Raw genomic sequence first — 22,183 nt, 5'->3', positions numbered from 1 at the left:
TTCTCTTTTTTTTCTATTCACTTCTTATTCTTTTGATTCTTTCTTGTATATCATTTCTTGTTATTTATTTATATTTATTATTGATGTAATCTTTATTATCACAATATTTACTCATATTTTTATTATTTCATCTATCTCTTTTATTCTTTTTTTTTCATTGTATTTCTTTTACTATTTTTATTGTCATTTTATATAATTATTGACAATAACTCTTCTCTATCTCATTGAATGCTTATGTCTTGTTTATTTTTCTTTACATTACGTATTGACATTAATCAATAATCATTTCAATAACGTTTGTTATGTTTTGAGTTGGAATAGAATCTAAAAGTATTTTTAAATATTAAAAAATCGAATAAAAAATGTTCAAAATTATTGAGGTGGTTGTTCCGATTGAGTAGCAGGTTCTGGAGCATTGAATTTTTCAAGAATAGTATTAATTTTATTTGTAATTTGTTCATCACGTAAGGGGTTTAGTCTGTGTAATAATTCCATTAATGGTTTACTCTTTTCAGCCAATTCTATTGCATAATTGAAGTCATTAATTTCAGCCAATAATTTGACACGCTCTTCAGTTGATTCAAGTTTATTCAAAAAAATATCTCTTTCAGTTTTCAATTTCATGTCATGAGCAACTTTTACAAAACAACTCCATGGTAAAAGAGTTTTCTTTAAATCAATATATTTGTTTAATCGTTCTCTTGCTTCTGGATTACCTTCTGACATTTCACTAATAACTGTTAGTTCTGCTCGTAAAACCATTTTATCAGAACAGCCAGTTTCTTTTTTAATTAATTCTATATCTTGTGGATTATAATTAATATTTTGAAGAATGTCACATAACATTGTAAATACTGACTTCATTAATTTGGGTTTTCTAGCTTCTCTTCTACCATTTGCATTTTTCTGTTGTTCTTGTACTTTAGATTCAAAATCAGCTGATTTGAATTTTTCAGCAATAACAGCATTTTGTTGAGCAGTTTGAATGACAACATCATTTCCTCTTTGGTTATTATAATAATAAAACCATTCTCCATCAGTTTTATCAATAGAATATTTTAATGGTAAATTAGTATTTTCAAAATTTTTGAAAAAGAAGTTTTCTAATGAAAGAATATTTGTTCTACAAAACATTTCACTCATTGGATTTTTCATTGCAAATAATTCCCATGATGTAAGATATCTCCATAATAAACGAGAACCATCTAATTGAGTCATTTCATCTAATTTTTCACGAAATTCTTCTGGAAAACGTTCTCTTAATGTTCCATTAGTTAATTGAACATCACTAAATGATTTATTAATAAAACCACTAATAGTAGCAAGTTCTTCTTTCTTTTCTGAAACAACACAAGCTTTGTTTTCAAAGTTTTTCTTGAAAAAATAAAAAATTGTTCTTTGATCATAAAAGAATACTGATTCTAGGAAAATTGCACTAATAATTGGACCATTTGAATACCGTTCATCATGTAATAATGATTTAACAATGAAAGAACGACAAACATTATTAATATTAGATAAAAATAGTAATACATCAACGCTTGGAGAACGAACTGCCTCAGAAAGTACTTTGATCAAATAGTCATTACTTAATAATTGCATACGTTGTTTAATTAATTCTAAATCTGTTTGACACCCTTCTTCTAAATTATCTGTAAATCCAACAAATTGAAGTTTTCTTGAACACCATCTTGCTAAAACTGGATATTTACTTATTTTTAATTGTTCACACCATTTAATACATAATGAAAATTCATCCATAGAAATTAACAAAGATTGTATTGGGTGATGATATACCTCAGTACAAAAAAGAACTTCATGATTAGTGTGTCTTCCAAATTTATTTTTTCCACGTTCAGTTCTTGCTAAAATTAAATATTGATAATAAGCCATTAATATTCCATGTGAACTAAATGTTTTTAATGTACGGCAAGCATGACAAGCAGCTGTATAGATGTTTTGTTTATCTTTGAGAATATTTTTGTCTGAAATAAATGGAAGGAAATACGAAATACATTTTAATAGTTTGTCTTGAAGTGGATCTAATGGAGATAACATTACTGCTGATGAAGCTAAATTATCAATTCCTAAATAAAGTAATTTTGTTTGGATAGACTGACGTTTTTCATTATCTAATGAAATGTCCTGATATAATATAGGAAGAATAAGTGCAGTTAATTCATGTTCATATACTTTTAACATTTCAAAAGCACAATACCTAATATGAATATCCATATTTGGGTTTGTTTGATTAATTTCTTTTTCAATATCTTTTAAAGGACAACCTGCTAAAAGGTCTTGCATATTTTCAAGAATAATTGAAAACACTTTTATATAAAATTTATTATTTTTTGAGTAAATAATTCGGAGAGTTGACTTATCTTCACCAACAAAATATACTTCATCATATCGTTTAAATAAATGTGTTGATTCTTGTGTTTTTAAAAAGTATTTTGTTACGTCAAATGCATTTGGAGATTTTTGAAAGAGAAAACTATCTACTCCAATAAAATAAAATAAGCCATGTGCAAATAATTCATCTCTATTGTATGTTGTTTTATTTCCAATTATACTTAATTTAAGTTCTCTAGGGAAATATAAAAATGAATGAAATTTAAGTATTTTATCATCAGTTTTATCACTTTGACATAAAATAACCATTGTGCCATTAGCATTAACAAAACAAGACTCAGTTTTATTAAAATCATTATATATTTTACTGTTTCGATACATTTTAACATTATTACATGCTCCATCTTTCATATTAATGTGAGTCACTTTTTCTCCATAAAAACTAAGACATTTAACTGAGTCATCAGCAACATTATACCACATACAAACACAATCAGCAACACAACCAACTTCTTTTCTTTTAATTTTAATATCACTTTTATTAAAAGAAATATCCATACACACAATTTTATTAGTTGATAAAAACATTGAACATCCATAATCATAAAACATTATAGTCTTAATATCAGCCTCTTTTGTATCTATAATATCTTTTTCTAAACACTCTCCATCTAAATTATATAAATAAAATTTTAGTCCATAAGTTATAATCATAACATGATAATTTAATGTCCATCCAAGTTCTTTAATAGTGTCTCCTGGATCAATTTCATTTACACGAAATTCTTTTAACCATTTTCCATTTCCTCTAAATACTTTAATTAATGGAATATTAACATCTGTAACTAATGCCCGTGGTTTTTTTATTCCTAAAATTGGTCCTCCTCCATGTGAAGCAATTATACGAATATCTTTTTCTTTTAACATATCAACTTTATCAACATCGTTTTCATACATTAAAAGTTCTTGAAGAAAGTTATTTTCAACCGTTTCTACCATTTTGATATATTTTTTCAAATATTTCTAGATTCTTTTTTTTTTTAAGTTCTTTTCTTTTTTGTTTATTAAATAAAAATATAATTTGTTTTTTAAACCAATTTTTGAATTAAACCATCCGCATATCCAACATACATTGCACTAAAATCATCTGCTATTGTGAAGCACGTAATTTCACTACTATGAACACTACATGTTTTTAATAATTTTGGAGTATGTTCATGGGTATTACAACTACCATTACCGAGACATAATGTTTCATCTAACCTCCATACTTTTATAGACCCATCTTTATGAGAAGTAATAAACACATGACAAGGAATCCATTCTGGAATACGAGCAAAATATGCATCTGTAGGAATTTGGCTTAGTTCAGCTCGTTGAATTAATTCACCATTTATTGTCCAATGTTTAAAATCTGTATCACTGACAGTAACAATTTCACCTGTCTCATGTTGTATTTTAATGAGTGTAATACAAGCATGATGTTCAAATGAACGAATAATTTTAAATGAATGTAAATCCCAAATATTAATACATCCCATTTCATCACCACTAACTATTATTGAATAATCTTTACTAATACAAAGTGCTGTAACAGCAACCTTATGTCCTCTAATTCTTCCTATTTGTTTTAATGAAACACTACAATCAAAAACACAAATCATTCCAGCTTGTCCTCCAGTAATAACAGTATTACCACATACACTACAAACAATTTTTCCAGGTGGATGAACATTTTCAATAACACCGAGAACTTTTCCATTTTGATATATACTAAGTGTTCCTTCTTCATTCCAATTTAACACTTTATTTCCTTTTTCAATTGGTATTCCACTTGCTAACCCATTAAAATTCTGAACAGAAACAGAAATAGCTTTAATTGGATAAGAATAATTTTTAATCATTAAAACATTCCAACTATCAGAAAGTAATATTCCATATGTAAATAGGGTTTTTAATGTATTTCTTTTTGGGTGGGGTTGTTTGAAAAGTTGAATTGGAGTTTGTCCAAAATTAATAATCATATCTTCATAAGCTGCTTTTAGCTTAGGATCATCAACATTTTTCATATCAATACCTCCTTCATATGATGATGGATGAAATAAGTTTAGTGCTTTAATTGCTGGTTCACCAGTTTGTTTAAATCCAAAGATAAGATCAATCCATTCGTTAAGATGTTGACTAACAATAGGTGATTCTAATGCCATCATATTTGTTCTAACAAATTTTCTATATGATCCTTTTGCCCATGGAGGAAGTATAACATTATCTACTTGAATAGTTCCTTCATTTCTTTTCTTTAAATCAAAATGGTCAAAGTTTTTCAAAAATTCTGGGAAATAAAAGAATTCTGGTATAAGTTCCATTACTTGTTTTACTGTTGGTCCAGTTAATAATTTCCAAAGATCTTCTAAACTATTGAATAATCTATCTGCCCTATCAAATTTACCTCCTTGTAATTCAATTCCAAAATGAGAAAATGGTTCACATCTAATAAGATAATATAATGTTACTCCTACACTAGTATAATGGCTTCCATAATGAAATGCCATTTCTGGATTATCTTTAACTGCTTCATATCGTTCCAAGGTATTTTCTGCACGTTCTGGTGTTAATGCACCAATTGGTTTAGATAAGTCTCGATAAATATGAGGATTTTTTAGGTCAAGTTCTTGACTAGAATAATCAGAAATAACCCATGGCATTACAGGATATTGTGTTACATCATTAAATGTTCTTCCTGCTTTTGTATTTAAATACATTAAATAATGGAAATTTGATATTTTACCATCAATCCATTTTTGAGTCATTGGATCAACTTGATTGAATAACTTTAATGGAACTAATCGTTTCTTTTCTTCATGAATTCCTGATGTCATATCTGCTTCTTTTTGTCTAAATGGAGAGAGTGCTTTTATAACTGCTTCATATCCTTCTTCAAATACAATGAGTTTATTTCTACCAGTTGATGTAAATATTTCAACTGCAATGTTTCGTAACATAAATCTTCTAGACGCAATATTTTGAATATCTTCACTTGGTATTCGTTCAGTTTTTACAATTCCTTTAGCAACTAAGACTTCCCTTCTAAGTTCCAATCCTTGTACAATATAAATTGATTGTGTACATACAACAAATATTCCTGGTAATTTATTCATTCCAACAACTAAGTTACAATTAAATTTTGATTTTATTTCATCCCCCTTTTCTACAAAGTTTAAATTACTAGTTGAAGTTTCAACTGTTGTTTTCATCATATTATATAAATCATCTTCATATGTTGCTGTTGAGGCTCTTCTCTTTCTCATTGGATCCTTAAAGTCTGGCATTGGACTATTAGGAGTTCTTGAAAATGTTTCTGCTACTTCTATATCGTCCATAACAGTTAGATATTCTGGTAATTCATAACTTCTTTCTTGATGTCTTTCTTTAAGTTGAACATCAATATATCCATCATGTTCTTTTGTTTTATATCTCTCGAAGAAGTCAGTATCATGAATTAATCTTTTTCTCATTCTACATGGACCTTCAACATTATCCAATGTCCATTTTCCTTCTTCTTGTTTATGCCATATTCCATTCTCTAAAAATAAACATTCTGCAAATGATTCCCAAACTCCTTGACTTTGTGCATGAAGAGCTCTAAAGTGTTCATTTCTTTGTTCTGCAGCATCTTTAAGTAATACTGATACTCTTGCTCTAACTTGTCTATTCTTTTGTTGAATCCTTCTGATACTTTCAATTCTTTGTGCTTCCGATTGTTCATTTAAAATAATTCTATCCTTTCTTCTTTGTTCTATTGGACCTTTGACCAATGCCAATTTTCCTGATTCATCAGTTATCCATTGGGTAGATTGTTTTAATAAACATTCATTATCTGCTTTTAACATTTCATCTTTATTTTGAAGGAGCCATTCACAAATTTGTTTTGATGTCATTTGATGAGAAGAATTTAACCATTCAATTATCTTGATTTTTGTTTGGAAAATTCTTGAAATTAACAATCCCCTTTTATTTGAAACCATACTTAAAAGTGTGCTTAACATTAGTTGAGTTGTTCCATTTGTTTGATATATATTTCTAATTAATGAATGAAGTAACATATAAATGAATTGTTCATTATAGTTAATATCACTAAATATAATGTCGATGTCTTTATTTATAATTTCTAAAGTACTTTCAAGTTCTGAGTCAATTCTACGATCAAATAATAATAATATAATTCTGTCTAATGCTTCATATAATGGATAAATTGATCGTGTCTTTTTTCCTGATAATTGGGCAATCTTAATATATTTTATAACATCTCTCATAATATTAACCAAATCTTCGTTAGGTGTGATATTTGTTAATATAAAATCTACTCTTCCATTAACAAATGTTGCAATTATAGGTGCAACTCTATCAAGATTAACCTCTCCATTAAATTGATTTAATACAGAATTACCTATGGCTTGTAAAATATTCATCATAAAGATTTCTTCTTCTTCGTCTCTTAAGAATGAACTATTTTCATATAATAATTCATGTGCTATAATATTTTTATTTCCAATTTGAACCATTTGAAAAGCAAAAGCATTTCCTAAAGCAACAATATGTCTTTGGAATAATGGTTCAAGTGGATGACCCATTTTGAAATAACCATTTTTATCAACTAATATTGATATATAATCATTTAAACATTCATTAAATACATAAGTAGCTATTTCTTGTTGTTCCATTAATGTTCTGATTATACTTCCAGTGAATTGAACTAAATTCATCATATCAACTGTTGAATCTGTAGCGACTTGAAGTTGAACAATTTGAAATCTAAGTAATTTCAATAATGACGATATATATTCTGGTGATTGGATTGAAACAGTTGAAAATGGCATTTTTTGATATTGTTCAAAAGAATCAGAAACAATATCAGGAACAACTTGACATGTAATTAAAGCTAACAATACATAAACAACATCGATAGATTCAGTACAACGAGGTAATTGAAAATTAATGAATATAATTCCTTTTTCTTTATTAAATTGATTTACAAAAAGTTGTTTTGTTTGAGAACCCACAGCCATGAATGATGCACATAACTTCATAACAGCAATAACAATATTTATTGGTAATGACTGAAGTGATAACATATGAAACAAAATACTTGGTGTAAATATAGATAATAACGTTGTTTTATCTTTCAAATTAGTTGATAAGAAATTGATTAATTTAATTAAAGAAATACATCTTAATTCTGACTTTTGAATTAGAAGGGATGTTGATTGTTTGTCATCCATTACAGAAATAAAATGAATTAATAATCTAACTAATAACTTTAAATCATCACCAGTACAACTATGAAGTAAGAAATATTGTAATAAATTAATAATAATTTGAATAACTCCATCATCAATAGTATCGTCTTGGAACAAATCAATTAGTCTAGACAAGAAATGTAAAGAACGTAAAATATTAATATTGATTTGTGCATATTTATTATTATAAATTAATGAAACAAATGACTGAAGAATAAATAAAAATGTTGTTTGTGGATCTTCCATTCTATGAAACAATGAAAAATCTAATATTAATATATCAAAAGCATTTGGTGAAGAAATTACAGCAGAATCTTTCTTTGTAGGATCAACACCTGAAAATAATAATAATGTCATAATAGATTCTGTTGTAACTAAAGATGGTTTTCGATAAATAAAAAGATTTAATAAATCAAAACCATGACATTGTTTCATTTCTTCAAATAAATCTTCTGATTTTCTTAATGAATAAAGAAGTAATTTTAATGATAAATCAAATTTTATCTTTGTATCTGATTTTAATATTAATGCCAATAATAATGCAATTCCTCCTACTTTATAAATTCCATCTGTAATATCATGAGGAGATGCCAAATTTACTGTTCCAAATGCAATACATGAATTTAAAGCATAAGGAGTTAATATACGATCTGTATTAATAATAATAGATTGTTCTGGAATATTTAAATTAAATGTTGAATAAGTTAATGATTTTATATTAGTAAAACTTTGAATTACATTGATGTCATTTGAATCATAATTTGGTAAAACTTCATATCTTGAATAATCAATTGTTTGGAAACTTCCTTGATACATTTCTCCTAATAAATATAACTCTCTAATTTGTTGATCAGAAAATGGATATTCCAACATTTTCAATGGTCCTATTTTAAAAACTGCATTTGGTATTACCTTATTTTCTTTTGAATGTCCAATAACACAACGATATGGAGTTGGAGTATAATTTATTAATTTAGCTGTTGATTTTAATAATCCATTAATATATAATGTAATTTTCTTTCCTTTTCCTACTAAAACAATATGATTCCATTTTCTTGGTAATGGCATATTATCAAATATTACTTTTGAACCATATATAACTCTTAACCCACTTGGGTTCATAATTAATTGCAAAAAACTTTGTTCAGCTCCATTTATATTTTGATAAATTTGAAACAAAGATAATTCACTAACAACTGGTGGTAAATTTACCCATGTTGTAATACTCCATTGTTGTAATGGAAATTGTGTTGTATCTACTGGAATAGATAAACATGAATATCCATTTGGTGCAGTGTTAAAACTTAATGCTCCATTTCTATCTGCTTTAATTGTTGAGTTTAATAAACATTTTAATACACCTTCATCACAAGGTTGTTCTTTTAATGATTTCATTAACACTGAAACATCTTCTAATTCTACACCATATGCAATTAATTCATTTAATAATTCTAATAATGTGTTATGTAAATCTGATTCTTTTGTAATATCTTCTTTAAATTCTTTAATCAATGTTGTAGCAATATGTTCAAATGACATTTTTCTAACGTTAATATCTTCTTTTGATGTTAATATTAAAAACTTAAGAACAAGTTGTTGTTGCTTAACATTTAGAGCAAAACGTATTAATCTAATTAATGAATGAAGAACAAATGGATGATAAACTAATACTCCTCCAACAGGTTTTGTAAATATTCCAAGATTTTGAACTTTATCAATATCAGGTATTTCAAAGATAATTGCAATTAATAGACATGTCATCCTTTCTGAATATTTAGACTTATTTTCTTCATTTAAAAATGGAGAGTTTTGAATAAATTGAATTAATTCTCCATTTTTAAATGTTTCATCAAAATGTTTTCTATTATCTTTACTTCCTTTCATAGCATAAATCATAGCAACAAAACAATATTCAATAAATGAATAACGATCTTCAGTTATTCCATTTGTTGGAACACTTTCAAGTGACCAATTCCAATATTTATATAATCTTTTATAAAATTCAAATCCTCCTAATTGTCTAAATGATTCTTTTACTTGAGAACTTCTATATAACATTGCACAAACACATTTTAATAAAATAATTGGAGATGGATCTGTTTCTAGTGGCTCTATCATTTTCTTTAATAAATCAGTAGTTTGAATTGGATCATAATATTCAATAACGGCTGTAAATAACTTTGTTAAATCTCTTCTTAAATTTATATTTTGTTTAAACAATGATAATGCAGCTGTCATAGCAGTAGTTTCTTTAAATAATGTAAAATTACTAACAGAATGATTCATTAATCGAGTGATTAAAGTAATCATTCCTTGTAAAACAATACTTTGGTTTGTTTCATTTGAATGAGTAGCAAAATAAATAAAAACAGTAATTGCATTAATAGTCATTCCTGTTTGTTCAAATATTTTTTGATATTCTTTACTATCAATAAGTAATTGATTTGTTAAATAATCAAATGCATTAACTAATTCAGGATGTTTATTAATTTTATCAATTGTTAAATGAGTTGTAATAGTTTCAATTTCATTATATGGTACAAATTTTTGACAACGAGACAAATAAACACATAAAGAAAGCATAACATCTCTTACTGGTTGAGATACTTGATCAAATATTGAATATAATTTAGGTGTATAATTAATGGAATGTAAAACTAAATAATTCATTGGATTTTCACGATAGATTCTTTCAATTATTTTCATAGTATGTAATTTTCCTTCTTCACGATTTGTTTTTAATAAATAATTTTGTAAAAATAATGGAATATATTTATTTCTTACAAGGAAATAAGGATATCTATTTGCTAATATTCTTGTAGTATTATTATATTCATCATTTATTGGAATTGTTGGTGTAAAATCTCCAAAGAACATTAAAGGTGCTATTACATCTAAAACTCCATCAACTCCTGGAATTAATTCTTTATCTGATTCAATTAATAGAAGTAATAATGCCTCATAAAATCCATTGTTTGAAACACAATTTACAATAGCATCAGATAATAATGCAGTATTTTTAACAAAAGAAAGATATGATTCAACAAGTCTTAATGTATCATTATTTGGTTTTGCCTGTTCAAGAGCTTTTATAGATATTTGAACAGACTCTTCTCTTGCAACCACTTGAATTAATTCTGGATCCATATGAGCGTGAGTAATAGTTTGAAACACAGGAAGTAAATAAATTTGAATATCAGGTTTATCAAATCGTAAAACTAATAATCCAAATGGTAAAGGTTTTTTTGGTATAGGAGGTACAATAAGAATAATCATTGACATCAATAACGATAATAAATCTGAATATTCATTCTTTTCTATTTGGATTAAAAAAGAATATAAATCAGTAATTTTATTAACAAATTCATTACTATCAAATACTGTTAATATTTCTCCAGAACCAAATTGAGCTAAATCATGAAGACATTTAAATAATTCTTGTCCATCTGGTAATGATTGTATTTTTGTACCTATTAACCAATTTAATTTATCAGTAGTAATAGGATTTAATGCATTAATAAAAATATTAACCAATGTGTTAGAAAATGAAGAAACCATTGGTAAATCACGTATTTTTTCACTTGGAATTTTAAAAAATGTTTCAATACATTTTTCTAACTCAGAAATATGATGTGTTGATAGATAACTTGTAAAATATTTATTAAATGAGATATAAAATTCATTTTTGTGATTCTGAGGTGTTACTGTGTTATTAATTTTGGACTGTTTTTTAAATGACTTAAAGATACTCATATTAAACACAATAAATTATGAGTTCACTCAATAATACAATTTATTTATTCTTTTTCTTTTTTTTTTCCTTCACTTCAGTCTTTCTCTTCATTTTATCTTTTTAATTTTTCTTCTATTTTGAAATTTCTAACTTCATAAACTTTGCAAAAATTAAAAATTAAAAAAAAAATTAAATCTCAAAATAAGAACAGAATCACGTTCTGACTTAGTTTTTGTGTTGACTCAAATGAAATTATTATTACAATGAACTAAATCACCGTAAGAATTAGGGAACTTTACACAAAAACTAAAGTAATACATTTTAAGATCTATTAACCTGAAAAGAGAAGAAAAAAAAGAGATTTTAAAAATGACTACAATTTATTGACGTTCACCTCTAATTCTTCTAGCAAGTTGCATGTCTTTTGGCATAATAGTAACTCTTTTAGCATGAAGTGAACATAAATTAGTATCTTCAAAAAGACCAACAAGATAAGCTTCAGCAGCTTCTTGAAGAGCTGCAATAGCAGCAGATTGAAATCTCAAATCAGATTTAGATTGTTGAGCAATTTCTCTTACTAAATGTTGGAATGGTAATTTTCTTAATAAAAGTTCTGTTGAACGTTGATAAAATTTAATTTCTTGTAAAGCTTTAATTCCTGGATGAGAATGTCGTGCTACTGGTTTCTTTTGAGAAACACTAGCAACTGCTTTCTTAGAAGAGACAGCTGCTTTTTTTGAAGCAGACTTTGGGGCGTAGTATTTTCTCGGTTGTTTAGACGTAGCAGGTCGTTCAGTAGTATTATTTCCTTTAGTTCTAGCCATCTTGAAAGAAGTGAATGGAATAAATGATCTTGAGTTCTTGTTTAAATATCTTAAAGAAAGGATGAGAGTCCAAATGAAATAAAAATTTATTTAATTTAATTACTTTTATTAATCATTTTATCAACAGAGAAAACTCCATTTTAACTAAGTTGAAATTTCAGATCGTCATAATTTAAAATTTTAGTTAAGAAGCTCTTTATTACATTTTTTTAAATATTTTTTTCTCATTTTTATATCTCCAAAATAATTTAAATTATTTACTACTGTTCTTCATCTTCATTACCAACTGTTTTACTTAACTAATTTATGTATTTAATACTTTAGAAATAAAGAAATAAACAAACTTAAAACAAATGTTTTATAAATTTTTAGTTTACCCTTCTTTTTCTTTTTTCTATTATTTTTGTTTTTTCTTTTTTTTTTATTTTCTTTTTTTTTTTATGATTTACAAGATAAATTTAGTTGAAAAGTTCAAAAAATCAAAGAAAGTTCAAAATAAAAGAAGATAAAAGAAGGGCCAAAAGGACTGATAAGAAAGGATTTACACGACAAAAAGAATGAAAAGAATTTCGAGTTTTTTATTTTAAATCGGTGGTGTTGAGGTTTTATCCAAGAGTAAAAACCATTATGTTCCGATTTTAAAGAACAACAAAGGATTTAACTAACATAGAAATGTAATAAATGAAGAAAACTAGAGAATTTTGAATAAAGAAGTTAAAAAAAAAGGATAATGAGTTTAAAGAAAGTACAAGAATGAAAAAGGAGGTGTTATATTTTTGGTTTATATAAAATTTCGTTTTGATTTGACTTTTGTTTTCGTTTCACTAGAAATTCAGTCAGACATGAAAATGAGCCAAAGCCCATATCTTGAGCAAGTACCTTCTCCAGTTAATTTTGTATTAAGGTCTCCTAACTGTTCATTAGAGAAATTATTAGAATTACCGGATATTTTAACTGAGTTAAGAATTAATAAAAGACTTCAAAAATTGTTTGTTAATAATAAAATGATAAAAAACATAATAAAAAAAAGTACTAAATGAAATAGTATATCTGGAGAACATGTATTAGATCAATTGTTTGATTATATTCGTGGAACTGGGGATGAAAGGTTTCAATCCCCAGCTACACAAATAGTTTGTTCTGAAATTATGACAATTTCAGAAAATATTTTTTATTTCCCTCATTTAATTAATTCTCTCTTTAAAGAAATTTCACAATCTGAAGATGAAATAACAATAAGTTGTATTAGTCGTGTATTATCAGTATTAATGAATTTACCAACATCGAATGTATTTGAAATTATGTCACAAACTCCTAATGTTATTAATGTTCTTATGAATAAAATTAATAATTATGAAGTGTCTCAATTTATTCTTAGTATAATGAAATATTCATCCAAAGATGAATTAGGTAAAGCTACAGGTGCATATTGGTTGTGTCAAAATGGATTTGTTAGTGATTTATTAAAATTATTTATTGTATCAGAAAGTAATGGGGATAATGATAAAATTGAAAGCATTACATCTCTTATTGAAGAAATTACATTACTTAAAGAATCTTCCATTATTTTTAATAATTATTTAAATTCTAATGAAAATTTATCTTCTTTTTACTCAATAATTTTTAATACCGTTTGTTTAACACTTCTATTTCTTTTAATTATTTTAATATTTATTTATTATTAGAAGTCTTTATATGTTTTTGAAAAAGGTCTTTGTATTATTCAAAATATTTTAGCTTGTTGTGTTTATTCAGGAGATCTTTGTATAAGTCCTTATAATGAATTACCAATGGTGTATCAAGAAATATGTAAATATTTTGAACAAATTTCTTATCATTTTAAATATGAAAATGGACCAATTACACAAGTTAGAATTCAATTAGTACATTTATTACTGTCATTAACATTATCTAATTATTCATATATATATAATCTTATTATTAAATATAAATTAATGAATATATTACTTGATATATTTTTTAATTTTAATCATAACTGTACAATATTCAGACAAATAGCATTTGACATTATTAGTTTTATTATTAATCAATCAGTTGAACCTTTAAAGTCTACATTACTTGAAACTGGTTTATTAAAACGACTTGTTGAAGAAGACAAAAAATCTATTCAATTTAAAAATCAATTTAATTATTATCCAGACCACCATTCATTAACAATTATTTTAATGAATAATATTCATCTTGTTGCAGAAGATGATCCAAGTGATGAAACTCATAATGATTTATTTATGAACCAATTTGAAGAGTATTATAATAAACATATTTTACCTAGAGAAACTATTTTAACAAATCATTATCTTTGTGAAATATTACCAGGAGATTCTAAAGAAAATGAAGGATATATTTTTGATTTTTTTGACGATGAAATGTAAATTAGAATATTTCTAGGTATCAAATGAATAGTTATAATTTATTTTTTATTATTTCTCATTGAATTATTTAAATAACCTTAAAATTTATTTTTCTTATATAACAAAAATAAAGAATGAAATTGAATAAGTAAATTATCTCAAAATTTTTTAAAACTTTTTTTCCTTTAGAAAAGTAAAATTTATAAAAATACAAAAACTCTAAAATTCAATTATGGAGGATCATACACAACTTTATATTGATTGGGTAAATGAACAATTAGCAGAAAGTAAAGATGTTTTAATTATTAATTCATTGGATGACCTTACTGATGGAGTTATATTATTACGATTAGTTGAAAAATTAACACATCTTCATTCTAGAAATATTGAACCTCATCCAATAACAAAAGAACAAAAACTTATTAATATTAATGCAGCTTTAAGACTTGCTGAACGTAAGTTTGGTACATTACATGGAGTTGAAGTTAGTAATATTGCAGATGGAGATGAAAAAGTTACATTAGGTTTTATAGAAGTATTAAAAACATCATCAGAAGCTGACAGAAAACGATCACAAACAATAACAAGACAAACAATTGTTAAAAAAGAATTCATTCGTAGTCAAAATGTTAAAATGAATCATAACGTTAATTTTACTATCAAAAATATAGAAACAAGTAGAGATGTAACTAATGGTGTTAGAATTTCTGTTGCTAAAAGACCTCAAATGAAAACACCTACTGGAAATATTACTTCTACTCAAAGTAATAACTCAACTCCAATTCATGAAAGAAGAAATTTCCTTCAACATAACACTAAAATAACAAGTTTTCATGACTTATCAACTAATGCCCTACCTCCTGTTCCTATAAAATCATATCGTCGTAGAAAAGAAAAAATAAGAAAAATTAGAGAAGCAAGAGAATTTACTTCAACTGATATAGAAGAAGTTGAAATTGATGGAAAACCAGGGACTAATGTTGGAATTACTAAAGGAGATGTTAAAAGAATTAATGAAAAAGTATTTGAAGTTAAAGGGAAATATTTTATTGTTACAGGTGTTAAAGATACTGAAAATGTTATGGAAGAATTAAAACTTACACCAAAAGGATTAAAAGAATTTGTTACTACATGTGCACGTCAAATTCTTACTGAACAAAAGTATCTTGATGATATAGAAAAAGAAGATAAAAGGTTTGAACATTTAGAAGAATTACAAGGTAATATTTTTGCTGAAAAATTAGTAATCAAATTACAATGTTTAATTCGTGGTCATTTTGTTAGAAGAACACAAGAAGTACAAGGAATGAAAACAAGAAAATATACTATAAATGAAATAACAACAAGTGAAGAAACTTATGTAAATAATTTGATCATTTTAAAAGATTTTTATTTACAAAAGTTATTAGACTTTAATAAAGATGAATTATTAAAAAACACAATTAAAGACCTTGAAATGATAATTAAATATAATCAAACATTATTAAATTCATTATTACAATTTAGAAAAGATAAAAATATTTATGGAGATGGATTTGCTAAACAATTTCTTCAATTTACAATGTTTCTTAAATCATATACAACTTATGTAAATCATCAGTCTCAAATATCTGATGACATTTATCAAAAATCTATTAAAAATAAAAGTTATGGAAATAAACTTAAGGAACTTAGTCTTCAACCAGAAGTTAAAAATCAAACTGTTGCTAGTTATTTAATTCTTCCTGTTCAACGTATTCCTAGATATGAATTATTTATTAAACAATTAATAAAAAATATGCCAAATCATCATAAAGAACGACAAGAATTAACTCGTGCATTAAAAGTTGTTTCTGATATTAATAAACATTTAAATGAAACAAGAAGAAATAATGAAAATATTCAAAGAGTACAATTTTTAGCTTCAAAGATTACATTAAAAAAAATAGATCTTGCAGGAGATAAATACAGAAGATTTATTATGGGTGGTTTTGTTCGTCTTCAAGGACATCCTAACAAATTTAATTTACAAGATTTATTTCCAGAAAAACAACATTTAATGTTATTATTCTCTGATATTGTATTATTTATCCCTGCAACTAAACCATCTAAAATAATTGAAGATAATCCTGTTGACACTTTATTAAATTCAGGTAAATTTAAATGTAGAGATGTATTAGAATTATTTAGTACTTCATTAATTGATTTTAATACTAATAGATTTTTCTTAATTACTAAAGAATTAACATATTTAGTTGCTTGTGAGTCTATGGAAGATAAATCTAAATATATGAATGCAATTAATGATTGCTTAGTTTTAAAATATTCACCATTAGTTGCTAGAAGTGCTGAATTAATTAAACAAAATGGAATAACTTCTAATACATTAAATCCACAAGAAGTTATTGAAAAAAATAAACAATTATTAGCTAAACCTGATTTTGAAGGAGAGGCAATGTATAGAGATCTTCAAACAGGAATATGGGAACCATGTTATTTAATGTTAATTGGGTCAATTCTTTATATATATAAAAATACTGTAGATATATTTAATGGAATAATTCCTATAAAAATGATTGATGTAAGTAATTTTATTATTAAATCACCAATAGTTTCTGCACGTCCTTCTTCATTTGAAATTTCATTTAGATATGAAGTTAATACATTTAGTGTAAAAGATGATGAAAGTAAATCATTATGGTTAATTGCTTTAAGAAATGCATTTGCAAAATTTAATATAGCAACTGCAGTTTCTAAAGAACAAGCTCTTCCAATAATGCCATTTAAAGAACCATTACCATTTATTCCTGATGACATTAAAATGACTGAAGGATTTAGTTTTGTTCTTAATCTCTTAATAATACCAGGAAATAGAATTTGTGCTGATTGTTTATTTAGAGAAGTGTCTTATGTAGATTTGGATTATGGAGTTTTTGTTTGTGGTCCATGTTCACGGTCTCATATAAAATTATCTCATAAACAATTAAAGAAAGGGGGTGTTCCTGTTTTAACATTTAAACAAGTGTATGAATATCCAATTAATGATTTACTTGTTTGTTTATTCTCTTTTAATATTTGTTATATATATTATTCATCTTCTTAGAAATTACAAGCACTAGGCAATCTTCGTGCAAATAGTTTTTATACTAAAACACTCTCTTTAAATCAAATCCCTTCAAAAGAACAACTTCAATCAGCATCTGCGTTTGTATTTTTTTTTTCTTTTATTTATTATTTTTCATAATATTTATTATATAGTTCTTTCATGGCACAATGGATTGTGAAGAAATATCCTTCAATTCCTGAAATCAATGATATTATTAATTAATTCTCTCAATTTAAAAAATCTTTAAAATCTTTTTTAAATCATTTGATTCTTTGAAAAAAAAAATTATAAAAGAAACTGAAAGAACTTAAATTTAATTGTTTAAATTAAACAAACGATGGAAGGATATTCTTTAATGAAAATGACAAGTTTTGACTCTGACAATGAAAGACTTTTTAAAAAAATATCTGATTTATTATTAAGTTCTGGGTATTATCGAGTTCGTTTAACTAATTTGCTTCCATTTGACAAAATACTTGGAGGATTAGCATGGGGAATTTCTGCTACATGTTATCCATTAGAAATAGATTTATGGCTTGCATACTCTGAATATGCAACTATGGGATTAAAACTTCAAGTAGCTGAAGGAGTATGTAGTGCATTAAAAGAAATGAAATGTCCAAGATTATTACAACCACACCAAATTACTGGTCTTGATTTTGGAGTATTACTTCCTGTTGTAGAATGGTTAATGACAAAAGTAGAAGAGGCAAGAACAATCATGGGAGATACTCTCAGAAATTATGCAGAATTTGTTTATAAAAAGTTTTATAAACCTGAAGAACTTGTAGTTGTTTATCGTATGGAAGAAAGTAGTAATGATCAGAAAATAAATTCAATTGTTGATGAAGATGAAACGAAACAACTTGAAGAAGAAGTAATTCAAAAAAGAAAAGAATTAGAAACATTAAAAGAAAAGAAAGATAAAGCTGAAAAATATTTTAAAGGAATGAGAAGTACTGTTGAAGCATTAGAAGCAGAAAAAGAAGAAATAGAAGAACAAATCAATGAAATACAAAGTACTGAGAAAGAAGAAGCAAAAGAAGAACAAGAAATTGTTATTAAAGCAAATGAAGTTGAAGAAGTTAAAGAGGAAATTAGAAAATTTAAAGAAGATTGTAAAGTAAAACATGATTATTATATAGAAACAATTAATACTATCAAATCATCAATTGAAGATAAAGACAAACTAGCTGCAATTGAAAAAATTGAAACACAACACCAAAAAGAAATGGCTAAAATAGAATTGTTAGAACATGCTCTTGGAGAACGTAAAAGAAATTTAAAACATATTGAAAAAGAAATTGATGCTGTTCCTGGTAAATTTGAATTACAACAATATCAAAAACAACTTATTTATTTATCAATACAAACATCAGTTACTTTAGTAGATACTCGTTATTATTATGAAATGTATAATTACATGACAGAAGTAAAAGAATTATACAAAGGTGAATTAAATAATTTAGAAAATATTACTAAAGGAATGGATGGAGTCAAAAATAATAAAACACTTCAGTCTTTACTTGAATCAATAATTAAAGCAAATAATTCTTTAGAAGGGATGATAATAAAAGAACAAAAATCATTACGACAAAGTGAAGAAAATTCACAAAATATTTCAATAAAATTACAAGAAATAAGTAGAAAAGAAACAGAATTTTATGAACTTGTTAAAAAGTTTGAAGATGAAATTTCATTAAATGAGAAAATTGAAGCAAAAATTCAAGAACTTCAATTTAAAAAGAGTCAACAAATGATAAGAGAAGATAATTAAATAATGAGTTTAAAGTAATTTTAATTATATTATTCTTGTTAGTCAATATTATTATTTTTGAGACTAAGAACTTGAAAAAAAAATAGAAAATAATAATTTAATTTTAATAGTAAAAATGAAGAAGGTTTTAGAGAGTAATAAAGATTATAATGAAAGAAACTTAGAAATATTTATTTTAACTGAATGTGAAGTTACTTCGTTTGAAGACTTTGAAAAGATTTGTCAGAGTCAAAAACAAGAAATTTGTCTTAAAACTCTTTGTAAAGGAAAAATTTGTAAAACATGTAACAAAACTCTTTGTAATTGTTGTTTTAATTTGTCAGAACATGAAAATCATGAAATTGAAAGTGTTGAAGAGATTAATATTTGTTGGTGTGGTAATGCACTTGAAGGTTATTTAGGATGTAAAGATCATAATAGTAATATTCAATTAGTTCAAAGACAAAATAATGTTAAAGATAGAATAAGATTATTAGTCTTAGAAATTTATAATTATTGTATTAATTTATTTATTCACTTTGAAGATAAAAAAGAAGTATTAACTATTGTGTTTAGAACATTATTAAAATTTTTACAATTTACTAAAGTACTTAATACAATTCATGAATGTTTAAAAGAAAAAGAAATTATTCAATTTTGTTCATTTTATGAAGAATTATTAAAAAAGCAAGAACATCTTACTTTTATGAAATATTATTCATTAGTTATAGAACTTTTATTCATTAATCCACAATATCAAACAATATGTTTTACTTTAATTGAACAAAATCTATTACCAATAAAACTTCTACATTTATTTACTGCTCCATTTTATTTACCTCCAACATCATATTTGCAATGTAAATTAATACTCAAAACTTTAATTCAACAACTTCAATTTCAACAAACTGTTCAATCATTTCAATATCAACATAAATTGATTGTAAGAAAATGTCAATCTTCTTTTTACTCAAATATTCAATTAGTAAAAGATATTATTCATTTTATTGATGATAGTCTTCTTTTTTTATATATTGAATTCATCATTAAATTAAATGAAATGTTGTCTAATAATATAATATTTGACTCCCCAAATATATCTTTTTTAGTACTTCATCAATACGTTAAAATAGTTGTAGAAATCTCTTGGAAGATTATTGATCAAATTTCAAATGAACTTCTTCTTAAATTAATAGAAATTATTTCATTTTATCTCAAAGAACATTTAACACTTCTTTATGGAAACAATCAATTTTATGATATTCTCATTGGACTTTTATTAATTGAATTGGATAAAAGAAAGATTGTAAATAATATTATTCAGTCTATTCTTCCAGAATGTATTCAAATATCATTTATTAGACTATCATCTTATCACCAATTTATTCCACAAATGGATTTTAATTTTGAAAATGAAATATATCCATTAAGAGACAATCCAATTCTTCCGTATGAATATCAAACTTCTATTTCTTTTGCCCAGAGTATTGGATATCAATATCCTATTGCTAAAATTTCTTCAATCTTTGAATTATTAAATTATGAATTAAAAACAAATGGATTTAAATCTTTTATTAAAAAATTTAAAGAACATCATTTTGATGAGTCTTTTATTTATCAATTATTCTTACATTGTATTATCTTTGAACCAAATTCAACACATTTTATTCAATCATCTATGGATTTGGTTCAGTTATTCACTTCTCCAACTCAAATTTGTCATAAAGACTCAATAACTCTTTTAGTCCAGAAACACTCCTTACAACTTCCTCTTTCTATTGATATTTTTAATCCTTTATTTTTATTAACCCCTCAAAATGACCAAAAACATATTTTTCATTTATACTCAACACTGTGTTATGCCTATGATTTTCCATTATTATGTGGTGGTGCTGTTGATGGATGGAAAAAGGAATTGTTAACTGATCAAGAAATACTTATCAATTTAAGTGCTATTATAACAAGAAAAAATGAATATACCATTTTACTTATTGAATTTTTATGGCTAAGAGTCAATAGTAACTGTATAATTCAAACACATCCAGTAAACAAAAGAATAGCAACTATCCTTAAAATATTTTCAACACAAAACATTTTATGTTCAAATACAATATGGAGATTAGTGAGTGAATATAACCAGATCGACTCAAATCTCTATGAAGAGTTTTATAAAATTGCCATCAGCCATAGTAAATAACAATATATTGTCTTACCTTTTTTATTTATGTTTTAATCATTTTATTTCTTTATTATCCATCACTTGAATAATATCAACAATGAGAATTTATTAAAGATAAAATGAAATTGTAAATAAAATTATTATTATTAAATATTGTTATAAATCCTCTTTTAATACAATGAATATATCAAATTATATTTAATATTATTATTGATTAATGTTAATACGTAATGTAAAGAAAAATAAACAAGACATAAGCATTCAATGAGATAGAGAAGAGTTATTGTCAATAATTATATAAAATGACAATAAAAATAGTAAAAGAAATACAATGAAAAAAAAAGAATAAAAGAGATAGATGAAATAATAAAAATATGAGTAAATATTGTGATAATAAAGATTACATCAATAATAAATATAAATAAATAACAAGAAATGATATACAAGAAAGAATCAAAAGAATAAGAAGTGAATAGAAAAAAAAGAGAATATGAAGAAAAAATAGATAAAGAAATGTTAATAGAATTGGAATTTCATCAATGATTAATTGATAATAAACATATAATACAACAATAAATGAATAAG

General features: G+C 25.2%; 6 protein-coding genes across 6 annotated transcripts, besides 3 other annotated features; 4 read left to right on the top strand and 2 right to left on the bottom strand.

Moving 5' to 3' along the window:
• Positions 1 to 200: part of a repeat region that runs on past the window's edge.
• A 172-nt stretch (positions 201 to 372) lies between these two features.
• EHI_051850 (uncharacterized protein) lies at positions 373 to 11,402 on the bottom strand (the record flags this gene model as incomplete). Its single annotated transcript, XM_648293.2, has 2 exons — positions 373 to 3,375; positions 3,447 to 11,402. The coding sequence occupies 2 exons, from the start codon at positions 11,400 to 11,402 to the stop codon at positions 373 to 375; spliced, it is 10,959 nt and encodes a 3,652-aa protein (XP_653385.2).
• A 354-nt stretch (positions 11,403 to 11,756) lies between these two features.
• Positions 11,757 to 12,475, bottom strand: EHI_051840 (histone H3, putative). The gene has a single exon (XM_648294.2). The coding sequence runs from the start codon at positions 12,204 to 12,206 to the stop codon at positions 11,763 to 11,765; it is 444 nt and encodes a 147-aa protein (XP_653386.1). The 5' UTR covers positions 12,207 to 12,475; the 3' UTR covers positions 11,757 to 11,762.
• A 579-nt stretch (positions 12,476 to 13,054) lies between these two features.
• EHI_051830 (uncharacterized protein) lies at positions 13,055 to 14,599 on the top strand (the record flags this gene model as incomplete). Its single annotated transcript, XM_648295.2, has 3 exons — positions 13,055 to 13,194; positions 13,252 to 13,837; positions 13,892 to 14,599. The coding sequence occupies 3 exons, from the start codon at positions 13,055 to 13,057 to the stop codon at positions 14,597 to 14,599; spliced, it is 1,434 nt and encodes a 477-aa protein (XP_653387.2).
• Positions 14,600 to 14,810: 211 nt separating this feature from the next.
• Positions 14,811 to 17,885, top strand: EHI_051820 (protein with RhoGEF and ArfGAP domains; the record flags this gene model as incomplete). Its single annotated transcript, XM_648296.2, has 3 exons — positions 14,811 to 17,609; positions 17,661 to 17,761; positions 17,816 to 17,885. The coding sequence occupies 3 exons, from the start codon at positions 14,811 to 14,813 to the stop codon at positions 17,883 to 17,885; spliced, it is 2,970 nt and encodes a 989-aa protein (XP_653388.2).
• Positions 17,886 to 18,000: 115 nt separating this feature from the next.
• Positions 18,001 to 19,440, top strand: EHI_051810 (uncharacterized protein; the record flags this gene model as incomplete). The annotated part of the gene is made up of 1 exon (XM_648297.1): positions 18,001 to 19,440. One exon carries the CDS (start codon positions 18,001 to 18,003, stop codon positions 19,438 to 19,440), a length of 1,440 nt encoding a protein of 479 aa, XP_653389.1.
• A 115-nt stretch (positions 19,441 to 19,555) lies between these two features.
• Positions 19,556 to 21,616, top strand: EHI_051800 (uncharacterized protein; the record flags this gene model as incomplete). Its single annotated transcript, XM_648298.1, has 1 exon — positions 19,556 to 21,616. The coding sequence occupies one exon, from the start codon at positions 19,556 to 19,558 to the stop codon at positions 21,614 to 21,616; it is 2,061 nt and encodes a 686-aa protein (XP_653390.1).
• Positions 21,617 to 21,887: 271 nt separating this feature from the next.
• Positions 21,888 to 22,097: a repeat region.
• Positions 21,936 to 22,097: a repeat region.
• Positions 22,098 to 22,183: the final 86 nt, after the last annotated feature.

Source organism: Entamoeba histolytica, genomic scaffold, assembly GCF_000208925.1.
Source record: "Entamoeba histolytica HM-1:IMSS scf_1104750517067 genomic scaffold, whole genome shotgun sequence".
In the NCBI taxonomy this organism is placed as follows: Eukaryota; Evosea; order Mastigamoebida; family Endamoebidae; genus Entamoeba; species Entamoeba histolytica.
Note: the sequence above shows the minus strand (reverse complement) of the source record. Positions and strands in the feature narration are given on the sequence as shown.

What these genes read in the sequence shown, in the direction of transcription:
- EHI_051840 (XM_648294.2), bottom strand. Translation starts at nt 12,206, where the DNA reads ATGGCTAGAACTAAAGGAAATAATACTACTGAACGACCTGCTACGTCT.